The 14,002-nt window shown below is 47.0% G+C and overlaps 1 protein-coding gene across 4 annotated transcripts in view; it reads left to right on the top strand.

Moving 5' to 3' along the window:
* Nucleotides 1–8,421, top strand: part of LOC147458101 (pentatricopeptide repeat-containing protein At2g33680-like) — a 117,863-nt gene extending 109,442 nt beyond the window's left edge. Inside the window, exons 2-4 of one of the 4 annotated variants that reach the window (XR_015188193.1) lie at nt 3,402–3,456; nt 3,543–7,621; nt 7,702–8,409. Coding sequence is in view for 1 of the 4 variants with exons in the window: in XM_086512838.1 (XP_086368964.1) it covers nt 3,402–6,755 (3,354 nt within the window). In the remaining 3 variants the exon portion in view is untranslated. Of the gene's footprint in view, nt 1–3,401 lie in introns of all 4 variants that reach the window. The other 3 variants (XR_015188192.1, XR_015188191.1, XM_086512838.1) reach the window with 3 other exon arrangements.
* The last annotated feature ends 5,581 nt before the right edge of the window (nt 8,422–14,002 follow it).

Consider the following 14,002-nt stretch of genomic DNA (forward strand, 5'->3'; position numbering starts at 1 on the left):
GCTCTGCAAGCATATCTCTGGCATGGATGAAGTGCTCTGCTACCAGACCATCATGATCATGTGCTCTCCTTGTCTTCATCCTGTCAATAGCTTTCCTTACCCTCTCGGCAGTAAAGAAAGAACATGTCTTCGGGCATGTCTCTAGTGGGTCGGCAGAGGTGGTTGTTCTGATACTGTGTAGAGAGATGTGGCATATTCCCCCCATGTCTCAGTGGAGGTGACCGCTGGTGGTGGTGAATGTTCGTGGAATAGCCTCCATGCTTCGCTTGAGTCCTGACTTATAATAACTGATACATATCTTGCTCTAGCTGGGATAAATAAGCCCTTTTCTCGTCGCACTAGGCGACGAAAGATAATCCGTGACTGTCTATGTGTGGTAATACCCATGAGGACTTCCCTCTGTAACTTGATCCTCATCTCTCTACACTCCTCATCATACCAACTGTTCTGGGGCATTTTTCCAGATCGTCTCCATGTAGGCCGGCTGTGGGGGTATGCTTCTGATGCTGCATGAGAGAGAGAGAGAGAGAGAGAGAGAGAGAGAGAGAGAGAGAGAGAAAATGAAATGAAATGAAATGTTACATTAACGTCTTCAAAAGGCCAAAGTGACCCAGAAAGTTACAATGTGGTGGATCTGATACAAAGTCAGAGGAACAAGATGACAAAACAACAGAATGACAAAATAAAATACTATGGAATCCTAAACTGCTAGGTGTGGACTAAGCAGCTAAACAACTAGCTGGGATAGCTAGATCACAGGAGATCCAGCATCGGTCGCTGGCGGATCTCATCAATCTCCTCCATGGTCAGTAGTCTGACCGGGCGTCGTGCATGTCGAGCCAAAGTGACCCGAATCCTCTGATGCAGCTTCCGTCGATGATGTGTAGTCCTCTGCAGTCGTGGGCGTCTGGATCTCCCTAGCTCAGTCGCTCGGTCGATCAGTATGCCTCTGGTGTGAAGCGACGGGCTCTGCTGTGGTAGTAACTCCTCCGGGTGTCCAATGGCAACTCTAAAGAAGTCTGTGATCTGTCTCTGAGACTGGCTAGCCTCTCCTCTCATCAGGCTCTCTCTGTGTCTACGCAGCTCGAGCAAAAACAAACCCAAGCATCTCTGATCCTCGTACCGCATGACTCTAGAGAATGGTCCAAAGCCCTCTCTGAACAAGCAATGGAAGCGGCCTCGTATCTCGTAGTAGACGGGGTAGTGGCATGTGTAGTGCAACTCTGTCTCAGGCTCGATGTCACACAAGGGGCATATTGTGGCCTCTGCTGGTATTCCGTTGTATCTCCCGGTCTCGATCCGCAGCTGGTGTGAAGATGTGCGTATCTGGCCAATAGCACATCGTATTCCATGAGACAAGTGGGTGTCCATGTATCTGGGCCTCGTCACAAAACCATCCTCTGTAAGCTGGAGGAGATGCTCTCTGTAGAAAGCCATCTTCGTGCCTAGCTCCTATGCTGGCTGTATCCATGTCCTCTTGGTGTCTAGCTGAGTCAAGTCCTGGCGAATGAGCCTGGTTATCTCGGACTGTGTAAGAGTCAGAGAGGGCGCATCCAGTGAGTACTGGAAGGGGGGCAATCTGTCTATGCTGAACCCATGCGCCTGAAACCATGATGTCATCTCCCTGTACCAGCATGCTGTATCTCCCTGCATGGCTAACTGTCGAGAGGACTCAAGTGCAAGGCGTGCATATCTGTCTCTGGGAAGTTCCCATATGCGGTGTATGAAGGAGACAGATCTGGTGAGCGCCTCAACCACCAGTGGGGGGGCAGCTAACTCTGCTTGTACAATAGCACGTGGTACTGAAGCCTTGGCTCTAATGAGCCACGAGATCATAGAGACCAGAGGCCATGTCCCCCCATCCATCACTGCGGCCTGTCCTCCCATGATGATCCAGTGAAGGTCCCCAAATCTCAGCTCCATAAAGCAATGCAGAAGCCACCAAAGTGTCAAAGAGCTAGAGCTTCGTCCAAGGCTCTTGAAACTGAACCTGTGAACACATCCTTTCCAATCTACCCAATGCTGCATGGGCTCTAGTCAATCTAGTCTCTGCTGCCCTCCTTAATGAAAATGCTGGCCCACTAAAAACCACTCCAAGGTAAGTGTAAGCATCTGTATACTCCACCTTCTCCTGGCCATATGTGAAGGCGGGTGCTGACCTCCTAATCCACTGTGGGGTGGTATTAAATACCATGACCTTGGTTTTACCAAGGTTGACGGACAAACCACCTTTTTTGGCAAACCTATGCAAAGCATCCAAGTGACATTGCATCCCCTCCGGAGAGTCGGAGATCAACACAATATCATCAGCATATAACAATAGTGGAATCCATGTCCCTGCCAGCTGTGCACCTCTATCACCATCTCTCTCAATTAGTCAGAAACCTCATCTACATACATACCAAATAGAGTAGGAGAGAGCGGGCAGCCCTGCTTCACCCCAATAGTGGAGTAAACCGGTGTGGATAGACCCTCTGGGGTGCGTACATGCCCCACTACTGACCTGTATAATGCCATGACCCCCCAAATGAGCTCTTTGGGTACTCCCATCTGCTGTAATCTGCGCATCAATCTAGCTCTGGGCACTGTGTCAAATGCTTTGCGGAAATCCACAAAGCTACAGTAGATCCGTCTCCCATGCGCTTTGCCCTCCTCAATGATGGCTCGAAGTGTCAAGATATGGTCAAGAGTAGAAAAACCCCTCCTGAAACTTGCCTGCCCGTCTGCACGTATCCCCTCCCTCTTTGCCCATCTACTCAGCTGCTACTCAAGAATAGATGCGTACAACCGTGCCAATGTGTGTCCAATCATGATAGTGCGATAGTTCCCAGTCTCCATAGGGTCTCCCAACTTGAAGATAGGTACAATAGTAGATAGGCTCCAAGTATCAGGCAAGCCCACACACATGGAACGGTTAAACGTAACTGCTAGAAGCTCTGCTAGTAAATCTCTGGCATGCGTGAAATGCTCAGCCACTAAGCCATCATGATCCTATGCTCTCCCAGTCCTCATCCTATCAATGGCCTTCCTCACCATCTCAGTAGTGAAAAAAGCACATGTATGTGGGCATGGATGGGGAGGGTCGGGAAGGGGGGGCTGCTCAGGAACTGTGTACAAAGATGATGCATATTGGCCCCAAGCCTCTATAGAAGTGATGGCAGGGGGGGGGGAGTGCTCATGAAAGAGCCTCCATGCCTCACGTGAGTCCTGACTCAAGAATAGCTGGTATAGATCCTGCTCTAGGCGAGCCAAAAAAGCCCTCTTCTTCCGCCGCACTAGGCGTCGGAAGTCGAGAGAGAGAGAGAGAGAGAGAGAGAGAGAGAGAGAGCCAGAGAGCGTGCATTTTTCTGAGTGATATTTTACCTTTTGACCCTCAAATTTATGTCTGTTTTGCACATCAGAATCCAGGATATAAAGGCTATAAGGATAAAATAGGTCCATGGCTAGAATGTGCAGGTACACTGTTTGAGACATACTCTTCCTTCTCTTCTTGCCTTGCGGTGAAAATGACACACATTAAGGGGGCGTTGCCCCAAGTTCAGGACCAGGTACTGGCTGGCACTAAATCAAGCTGGGAATTGCTCAACATGGATGAGGCACTGTCACTTTTGGAAAACAACGTATTGTGTGAAATTTTTCCTTCTGCTGAGGATCTGACATGCGTTGTATCCAAGTGTAAGCAGGACAAGAATCCTTCGAATGTGCTTCGCTTCTATGCGTACTTGCAGAGAAGGGGAATGGAAGCCCATAGTTTACTTGGCAATGATCTCATCTCTCTTTTGGTTGATGTTGGGAATGTACATGATGCCAAGGTGGTCTATGACAAAATAATGTGTCCAAATGAGAGCTCTTGGAATGCTTTAATCATGGGTTTGGTGGAGTATGGAGAACCAGAGACTGCCCTGAACCTTTATGAGAATTGGCAAGCTGCTGCTGTACATCCTACTAAGCTCACTCTGGTAGCTTTAATTAAAGCTTGCGCAACTTTGAAGGACTTGAGAAGGGGTATCATTTTACATAATCAGATACAGCAAACAGGAAACTTTGAAAAAGACACACATGTGGGTAGCGCTTTGGTGAACATGTATGCTAGATGCAGATGCCTCACAGAAGCACAGGATATATTTGACAAGTTGTCTGTTCAAGAAGTCGGTGTGTGGAATGTTCTTATCTCAGGCTACGCTGAACAGAGGCGAAGTGAAGGGGCAGTTGAACTGTTTAAGAGAATGAAAGTCGATGGAGTTTCCCCAAATGCTGATACTTATGTTTCTATCCTGAAAGCCTGTGACAGGACTGTACACATTGGGCAAGAACTACATGCTGAGATAGCCAGGAAGAGGTGGCTGGCCAAGGATCTTAGTGTGGTCAATGGGTTGATCCGTATGTACTCACAGTGTGGACTCCTTGCAAAAGCAGAGGAGCTTTTCAATAGCCTTATAGTCCGAGATGATGTTTCTTGGAATGCTATCATCATGGCATACTCTCAACACAATCATAGTGAGAAAGTTTTGAGCTGTTTAAAAAAAATGCGAAGTGAGGGAATCTCTCCTGATGCTTACTCACTTTGTTGCAGCTTAAAAGCTTGTGGGAACACTGGAGCAGCAGATGAGGGTCAAAAATTGCATGTAGAAATAGATAGACGGGGGTTGCTGAAAGGAGATATTGTATTGGGAAATGCACTACTCGACATGTATGCTCGGTGTGGCTTGATTGAAAAGGCCCAACAGGTGTTCGACAAACTTTCACAGCGTGACAGAATCTCATGGAATGCACTGATGTCAGGATATGTCAATCTTGGGCTTGGTGATAAAGCTCTCATGTGCTATAAACGTATGAAAGGTGATGGAATTGATCCTGACGAGGTGTCATTTCTTTGTGGTCTGAAAGCTTGTGGCTGTGCAAGAGATTATGACAAAGGCCAAGAGTTACATGCTAAAATTATAAAAGAGGGCCTAGAAAGAGGGCTTCTTGTCGGTAGCAAATTGGTCGACATGTACGTAAAATGTGGCATGCTTGTTCGAGCACAAGAAGTGTTAAACATGCTTGAAGTTCGAGATGTGGTATCTTGGAATGCATTGATTTCAGGATATTGCACCCATGATGATGGTGAAAAGGCACTGGCTTGTTTTGAAATTATGAAACTGGATGGATTTACCCCAACTTCTGTCACGTATATTTGCCTCCTAAAATCTTGTGGAAACATGGAGGCCTTAGATAAGGGAAAGGAAATTCATGATGAGATTGCCAGGAAAGGATTTCTGAAAAAACACATTGAACTTGGCAATGCATTGGTTGACATGTATTGTAAGTGTGGGTCTCTCGTAAAAGCTCAGGAAGTGTTCTACAAGCTTCCAACTCGAGACATAGTCTCATGGAACACACTTATTGCAGGATTCGTGCAGCATGGTCGTGGCAAAGATGCACTACTATGTTTGAAAAATATGCAGCAAGAGGGTGTCTCTCCTGATGCCACCACGTATGTTTGCAGCTTTAAGGCTTGTGGGATCATAGAAGCCATTGAATTAGGTGAGGAAATACGCTCCAAGGTTGTGGCCAAGGGATTCTTAAAACAAGATCTTCACATTTGTAGCAGCTTGGTTGATATGTATGTCAATTGTGGCTTGCTTGCAAAAGCACAGGAAGTTTTTGATGAGCTCCCATTTCAGGATACAATCTCATGGAATGCATTGATTTCGGGGTACATCCGATATGATCAATGTGAAGAAGCTCTAAGTTGTTTTGCACGGATGCAAAGCGAGGGCGTTGCTTCAGATGCTATCACATATGTTTGTATCTTGAAAGCTTGTGGCAGTTTAAAGGAGGTAGATAAAGGCCAAAAGATAGAAGCTCAAATCTTTAAAAAAGGGCTGCGGGACAGTGACCGTGTCATTGGAAATGTCACGGTTGACATGTACGCGAAGTGTGGCTTGATGGAAAAGGCTGGTGAAGTACTTGATAGGTGTTTGGTACGAGATGTATATACTTGGAATGCATTAATAGTGGGTTATGTGAATCAGGGCGTTGGAGAAGAGGCTCTGGTCTGCGTAGAAAAAATGAAACATGAAGGCATCAGTCCTGATGAAATCACACAGATTTATATCTTGAAAGCTTGCAGCTTAATAGGAGCTTTTGACAAGGTTCAAGAACTGCATGAGAAGCTTGATGAAGAAGGATCCCTAGGATCAAACCTCAACCTCGGAGTTGCCATGCTTGACATGTATGCGAAAAGTGGCCTAATAGTGAAAGCACAGGAAGTTTTCTGCAAGCTACCATTTAGAGAAGTTGTAGCTTGGAATGCACTACTAACAGGCTATGCCCTTCTTGGGCAAAACAGACAAGTTTCCTTCATCTGTAATGAAATGGTGAGAAACGGTAAAGAACCCAACACAGTCACTTTTGTTAGTATCCTCAATTCTTGTAGCCATACAGGTCTAGTGGTTAAAGGCAAAGCATATTTTGAAGCCATGACCAGTGACCACGGCATTGTTCCAGAATTGGAGCACTACACTTGCATAATTGACCTTTTAAGTCGTGCAGGCCAATTAGAAGAGGCTGTAGTCGTGGCCAATCAACTACCTTTCCATTCTAATCTAGTGATCTGGCATACTGTGCTGAGTGCTTGTAGACAATGTGGCAGTGTGGAGTTTGGAAGTTATGCTTTTGAACATGCATTGGAGTTGGATGAGAAGGATATCTCAGCTTTAACCTGTATGGCTAACATCTACACAGATGCCGATCTTCTGGAGGAACCCTGAGAAGTTGAGGCCCAGCAGACAAACTACCAAACCTGGGATAGGCCAGGCTGTTCTTTAAGTTTGTATGCAGATGATAAGGGGTGAAAGAGATTGCTAGAAATTGGTGGGGTCGTTCCTTCAGGAGACACTGCATGCTTTAGCGATAGCAGTGAGTTGTACACAACTCTTTCTCCAGGGCTTGCCCAGCCAAAATGAGTGCGTAACATAAAGAATTTTGAAGCACCTAACCTCCGGGGCATATGATGTCCAACATGTAGCTGTGCACTGCAATTATCGTGCAATTCCTACTCCATGAGAAAGAAAGGTGGCTTGGTCTATGTATAACAAAAGCCCAAGTGAAAACACAACATTGATACTTCCCAGCACTATTGATGGGGCTAGCTCACAGATGGCTCTTGATTTGCCACCTGCATGAGCTGTACAAAGCAAAGATTAGTCTGCTGCCAGTGTTTACTTGCAACTGCTGAATACTGAATTTGATACCAAATTGAAAGATATGGAACCCCCTTATCCATAACAGCAGACCGCAAGAATCACTCGAGCACCATCAGGATTTGAATGCACAACCATGGACATCCCCTTAAGATCTCAGCTACTATTAGTGTTAAAATGCTGATGACTTCATGCAGCTGCTTCAATGCCTAATCAAGCAATTAGCATTCATGAGCTCGCTGAAATAAGGGGACCCCAAGACTCTGCTTGCATTATGGCTCAAGTGACGTGCGATCTTAGTTTAACTCCCTCAGAATCAACGTACACATAGTTCTCTAGTTGGCATTTTTCTTTGTGATCTGCAAATGGTTTGCGGAAACACTTTGGACGAGAAGTATGTCTCATACATTGGAACAATTGGAGCAAAATTTCAGGTCAGGTTTTATGTTGTGTTATGGAGATTGGGATGAAATGCTGAAGTTTGTGGACTGAAATTATTTTTCTGTTTCTTCAGCAGCAATCACATGTCCTTGCTGAGATACTGCAGTTGAAGGACTGTTAAGCGAGCAGGCAAGAAAGGTGAGATTGCTGGGTGATTCTTGTTTAACCTGGTTTTTGAAATTGAACAGAAATGATGAAGCTTACAAATTGTGGCATGGGCTATTTTTGCTTTTAACTTTGGTGTGAACATAGATCTTGATAAGACCTTCACAAAGGAGTTTGTTAAGTTGGAGTTGAACAAACAAATTGTACCTTATCCTCATGGTAATATATGTAGGACAAGTTCTAGCATCCAAATTGTACAAGTACAACAATATTGGTTTCATTTGCTCTGCAATCGAATCTTGAAAATTGATCATGTTGTGCAAGATGCTTGGAAATTTTGTTTATTTAATGTTTGAATTAATTTGTGTTTTAGATATATTGACAACTCCGCATGACCCAAAGAATCTCTGGTGCAAATGATTTACAAAAATTAATTATGCTAGATGTTGAGTCAAAGCCTCTGAGCCTGCCGGCGTGGCTTGTGTGCGCAACCAGCCGCCCACTAACCAATAGCAACTAACTATACCATTCTTGATAGAGACAATAAGAAGCCTATCTCTGCTGTTGCACCTGCAGCTAGCTCCACCCATTTCGATTTTCACCGTAGTCTTGATTGCATTTACTTTGGTCAAAAGGTTTTTGCATTGATAATGACAGCATCTACATCGAAGAGAGAGTTCTTTAACATCAAGAAGTTTGATGGTAGCAACTTTTCAGTATGGAAAGAGAGAATTAGGATATTCTTATTAAAGAAAAAGCAGCTAAAATTATACTCTGTTTGAGGAAGAGTGGGAGGAGCTTGATGCCTTTGACAAGTCTACCATTCGGTTGCATTTCTAGAATCTGTTTACTCTACAATAATTAATGAAAAGACCACCGAGTAGAATTGGAAAAAGCTTTGTAACACTTCTGAGAAGGAGAAGGCTTCCAACAAGGTCTACAGCTATTTGACTCCAGAATGAAAGAAGGTAGTTTTATTGCCTGATACTTAACTGAGTTCAACACAATTTTTAGCAAGCTACGAGCACAGTAGTTGAACTTGGATGCAAAGGTAAAGTAATATGCTCGCTACCTTCGTCATGGGCCACACTTTGTGACTGCTATTAGCGATTTGTCACCATCTGTTGGTACTCTGACATGGTTGGCAGCTAGCTTTTCTGAAAGACGCATGTCAGTTGATCAGGAAAGCAGTTTATTGCTCTCACAAGTTGACAGAAACAAAAAGCAAGTGAGGTGAAAGTTACCCAAGAGAGGAAAGTCTTGAAATTGTAGTAAGTCTTGTGAGGGGGAAGAACTTGATGTAAAAAGAAAGACCACATTAAGAAAGGCTACTAGAACTGGAAAGATCAGAACAAGGAAGATAAGCGATATGATGGCAAGAAAGGGGACAAAAACAAAGCCTCGATTGAAGAAGTCAATGCAATAACAAGTGATAATGGTGATACTTTGTTTGCCTCTTCGTTATCCACACTTTTGACTAATTTACCCAAGATTGGATCTTGGACTCTAGCGCAATGTTCTAAGTAATTGCACATAAAAATTTGTTTTCTACTCGTAATAGTGATACCTTGACTTGAGCCATATGTAGATTGATGTAGCACATCAATCTAGATAGCACTTTCAAGAGAGATTTTTCCGACTTCAACCACAGGCAAAGAAGAATCATCACCAATGTGCATTGATGAAGAGCTAGTCCGACAGCTCTCCATGTTATGAGAAGTGTGAGACATATGAAACATTGTCTCCGTTCTAGTCACTCTTTGCCACTTTCTCAAGCTCTTGTGAAGTGGGTGGTTCAATCACCAAGAAAGACAAGTCACTCAGAGAGACAGTCGTAGAAGAGGGACAGGCAAAAGCAGTGTAAGCAACCTTTGTAGTTCCTACTGTTTTGGACTTACCTTTACATTTGTTGTTGTTAGACTCCTCCTTGGGTTTGGTTTTATTTTCAGCAATCAACTTCTTGGAGAGATCGTGTTTGACAAAACATTTCTCTTCAAGGTGACCATTCTTTTTGCAAAATGTGCAATGAATGAAGTTGGTTGGAATTTTTGGTTGGTGTAGGTGCTTTGTTGGTATTAGATTCCTTTGAGTTCTATCCTTTTCCTTCATTATTCCCTTTGTTTTGAGCAATGAAAGCATTATTTTTCTTGGTCTCTCTTATTCAACCATTTTTCATTTAAGAAAGATGAATCTTTTATAAGAGGGAAAGGGAGCCTAGAGAGCGATGGTGTCATAGAAGTTCTCAACTTATGAAGGAAGCCTACCAAGGACCTTGTGATCCCGATTGATCACAAAAGTACCACACACCTCTAATTTCTACTTTATCTGCGAAAATTCTCCAATCTTCTCAAGAATGTTGTCGTTGTACGCTCATCCAATTTCTTCTCAGATTGTGTAAGCTTGGTGGTAGAAATAGAATAAAACGCATATAGATCTTGCCAAAGCTGACAAGTAGTTGTGGAAAGGGAGAAAAATGTGAGGAGACAAATGGAGACATACCATGAATCATAAGTGTGATAGCTCAAGCCTCTGTATACTCTATGTAAGATGACTGGATTTGTGTGACTTTTGTTAGAATAGCACAATGTGGAATCATAGATGCGAGACATGCACGAGAGCAAACGAGAGAGAATGGCAAGCCAAGCTTGAGATCGCTCAAGTAACTCTGACTAGATGGATACAAAGTGATAGCCCCTCATGCCCTTATATACTTCCTATAGAGAGTTTCCCGACCTAGCCCAAATAAATTGTCAAATATATAAAATAAATAACTAAATAAATAAGCTAAAAACTAGGCATGCTCACATGAGATGCATAACTTTAACACCTCCTCTACGGCTCATAGTGGACTGAAGTTGATGAAATAATCGAAGCACGCTCGCTGCCTACCCTGCGCATGCTATCGCCATCACTACCCCCCCCCCCCCCCCCCCCCCCCCCCCCGCCCTGTGCTCTGCGCGCTGTTTCCAGCCTGTCGCCCTCTCCCGCTCCAACTCGCTCCCTTGCAGCCCGCTAGCCTTGCCAGCGCGCTACCCCTCCCGCCAGCCCTCATAGCCTGCCAGCACATGCCCCGAAATCCCCCCCCCCCCAATTTTTCGCCCACATTCCGCCTCCTCATCCTTTGCCCCTTGTTTGCTCAAGGCAGGGGTGCTGCCTCTCGACCTCGACTCATCATCCTCTCAATCGCTCATCCTCGGTCGTCATCGTAGTAGTAGACACAGATGGAGGATTCTTCTCCGCCAAAGAGGGACTCGACGGAAGCCCCCTCGCCCGACCCTGCGGAACCCACCATCCGACTTGCTCTTTCATCGAGAGAGCAAGCGAGCCTAGAGGCAGAGGTGGCGCGCCTTCAGGCCACCTCTGTTCTATGCAAGATCATCGGCACCCGACCTAGCCGAGGGGAGGTGCGTGATCTCCTCCAGGCCCGCCTTTTAGCAGAGGTGGGCAAGATTCTCGATGTTCAGTTTCTCAGATGTGGTTACTACCAAATAGAGTTTGAGACTCTTGAGATGGGTCCAAGGTCATTGTGATGAGCCCCTTGGCCATCCGAGCAGTTCGGGCACACTTTCGACAGTGGCGCCATGGTTTCGACCCAGCTACTGACGTTTTTGTAGAGGAGACAGACCTGCCCATCTCAGTCTGCTTCCCTAGCTTGAGAAGGGAGTACCTTCCACTCCTTTCTAGGAGGGTAGGCTCAGAGATTGGGACTGTCTTGGAGACTCCTCGCACGGCAGCCGCTGTAGTTGCCAAGGCGGCCGGCATTCCCACAGTACGTGTTCTAGTTCGGGACACCCACACTCTCCCCAAGGTCATCCTATTACCTAGGGTGAGTGGCAATTGGTTCTGGCAGAGCGTGGAGTATTCGGGCCCCTCGAATCAGTGTTTTATTTGTCGTCAGATGGGCCATCTTGCGAAGGCCTGTCCACGGAGGAGACCCTGACCTTCACCTCAAGCTCAGTCCCAGCCTCCAAGGGCTGGCCAGCAGCAGCAGACAAAGTCACAGGGTACGCACGCAGAGCCACCCTGCGAGCCTGGGGCTCAGGTGAAGGAGGGTTGGCAACAGGTTCGTGGTCGGCGTCCAGAGGGGCCACCGTCAACCTGGCACTCAGCGTGGTCCCCAGGCTTCAGGCCAGCAGTAGTGGGTTCCCACAGGGAACCGTTTTGACCCTCTTCAGCAGGAAGAGGTCCCAACTCCACCCTGCACCTCAGCCTCACCTCCGACAACCCCCCCCCCCCCCCCCCTCCCCCCCCCGCCTCCTTCCTCCTCCCCACCTTGCCCTTCTCCCTCTGCCGCTCCCCGTCCCCCCACTCCTCCTCCTCCCGCCAGCCCCCTACTTCCACATCTCCTCTCGCTTCTACCCCGCAGCCGACCTAGGAGGCAAGACCATCTTTGGCTGCTAGGAGATCTCTTGGCAGCACTTTTGCCATGAGTCACTTTGACCTCCCCTTCTGGTGCAGACGTCTCCCTTTGCAGCAATTCCTCGTGGACTGACGAGCGACATTCGTCGTCGGTGGGACTTTTTTGCCTACGACTTCACACACTTTCTTGGCGATGGTTCACCAGACTTTGAGGCATCTTTTGCTTCAGAGTTCATGTACTGTTCCTTGTAGCTAGAGGGATAGAGGCCAGGGACACAACGGTTGGCTTCTATTTTCCCCTATGTGGCAGGGACCAGCCTGAGTGGACTTGGACTCAATGTTGGAGTGGCTGTAGGCACAGGCCCTCGATTTCTCTCACCACATGGGAGACCTAGGGGTTACAGACTTGGTTCAAACTCTGTGGCCGTTGGCCAAGTTCTCAGTGACACCTCCAGACTCGGCAGGATGTAGACACATTGTGGGAGGAGAGATTGATCTTCTTATGCTACAGGAGCATCATCTGTGTGAGAGCCGCATTAGACGATGTGGTCATCTTTTGCGTGGGCGATATGAGACATTTTGGTCAGCTGCATTTGGACCTCGTGGTATCTAGGGAAGGGTATGTATGACTATTGCGGACTCTTGGCAGCACGCCATTGTGGACAAAGGTATTATTGTGCCTGGCAGGGCTCAGTGGATTACTATGCAGGTTCAGAGTTTCCTCTTGGCCGTCCTGAACATCTATGCGCCCAATGTGGCGAATGAACGTTTGGTCTCACATTGTGTAGTCTCTGCCGCCGCAGGCAGAGCAATGGTGCATTGGGGGTGACTTCAACATGCTGGAGGACCCCTCTGACAAGATTGGAGGTAGCCATGCTACTGTGCATGGAGCTGAGTTGGCAGCTTGGGAGAGGCTATGTATGACTTTGCGGGTTTCAGATGTTTGGCAGCACTCTGACTTTGTGAGGCTCCCATAGTGCATTCTGGCTGAGACATCTTTTTCGAACCATGCACAAGTGATCCTCACAGTTAGAGATAGACAGAGGAGGGGGAGCACGATGCTACGCATCCCTAAGAGGATCTTGTTGGACTCAGAGCTCAGAGAGCGAGTGGTGGCTCTTTGGACAGAGGGCTTGGACACGGAGGACTCTCTTGCTAACAGGGTGGCCTCTGGACTTGCTCAGCTTAGTCGGTTCTTTCTTGAGGAGTCTACTACCCGCCTGGCTGCAGCGAGAGAGGAGGAGCAATGTCTCTGACGGGGCGTTGCTTCCTTGCAAAGCATGCAGGAGCAGCACCCAGACAGTCTCTGGTTGGAGGAGCATTTGCAGCAGGCTCGCCAGGAGCTTGCCAGCATAGAGGAGAGGCACCATGAGTTTGCTTTTCCAACGAAAGGCATCTCAGTGGACCCAAGTGGGTGATAGAGTGACGGGGGCATTCTTTGAGACAGTGGGACCCCGGCATGCGCACGCCAGTGTCAACCAGTTAAGGAGGCCTGACAGGTAAATTGCTTCAGAGCCAGAGGACATGCATAATTGCTACCGACTTTTACCATGACCTGTTGCGAGCAAAGCCTCAGTCAGAGCTTCAGGATGCATGTAGAGAGCAGGTTTCGGCACAGATGCCTTGTCTTGTGACTAAGGAGATGCGCCAAAGGCTTGAGCTACCTCTTCGGCTAGAGGTGCTCCACGCGGCCCTCAGAGCACTTCCCCGTGGTAGCTGTCCCAGGGAGGATGGTTTGACTCCCAGTTTTTTCTTAGAGTACTGGGACTTGCTTGGCTCAGACCTATGCAGCGCTTTTCAGTACATCTTACACACATGAGAGATGCCTGACAGCATGAGTGAGGGCTTGATCTACCTCATTCCCAAGGAGGATGGCTCCTTGAATGAAATTCGGCAGTGGCGACCCATTA

Source organism: Adiantum capillus-veneris, chromosome 5 (genome assembly GCF_014529385.1).
Source record: "Adiantum capillus-veneris isolate H3 chromosome 5, ASM1452938v2, whole genome shotgun sequence".
Classification (NCBI taxonomy): domain Eukaryota; kingdom Viridiplantae; phylum Streptophyta; class Polypodiopsida; order Polypodiales; family Pteridaceae; genus Adiantum; species Adiantum capillus-veneris.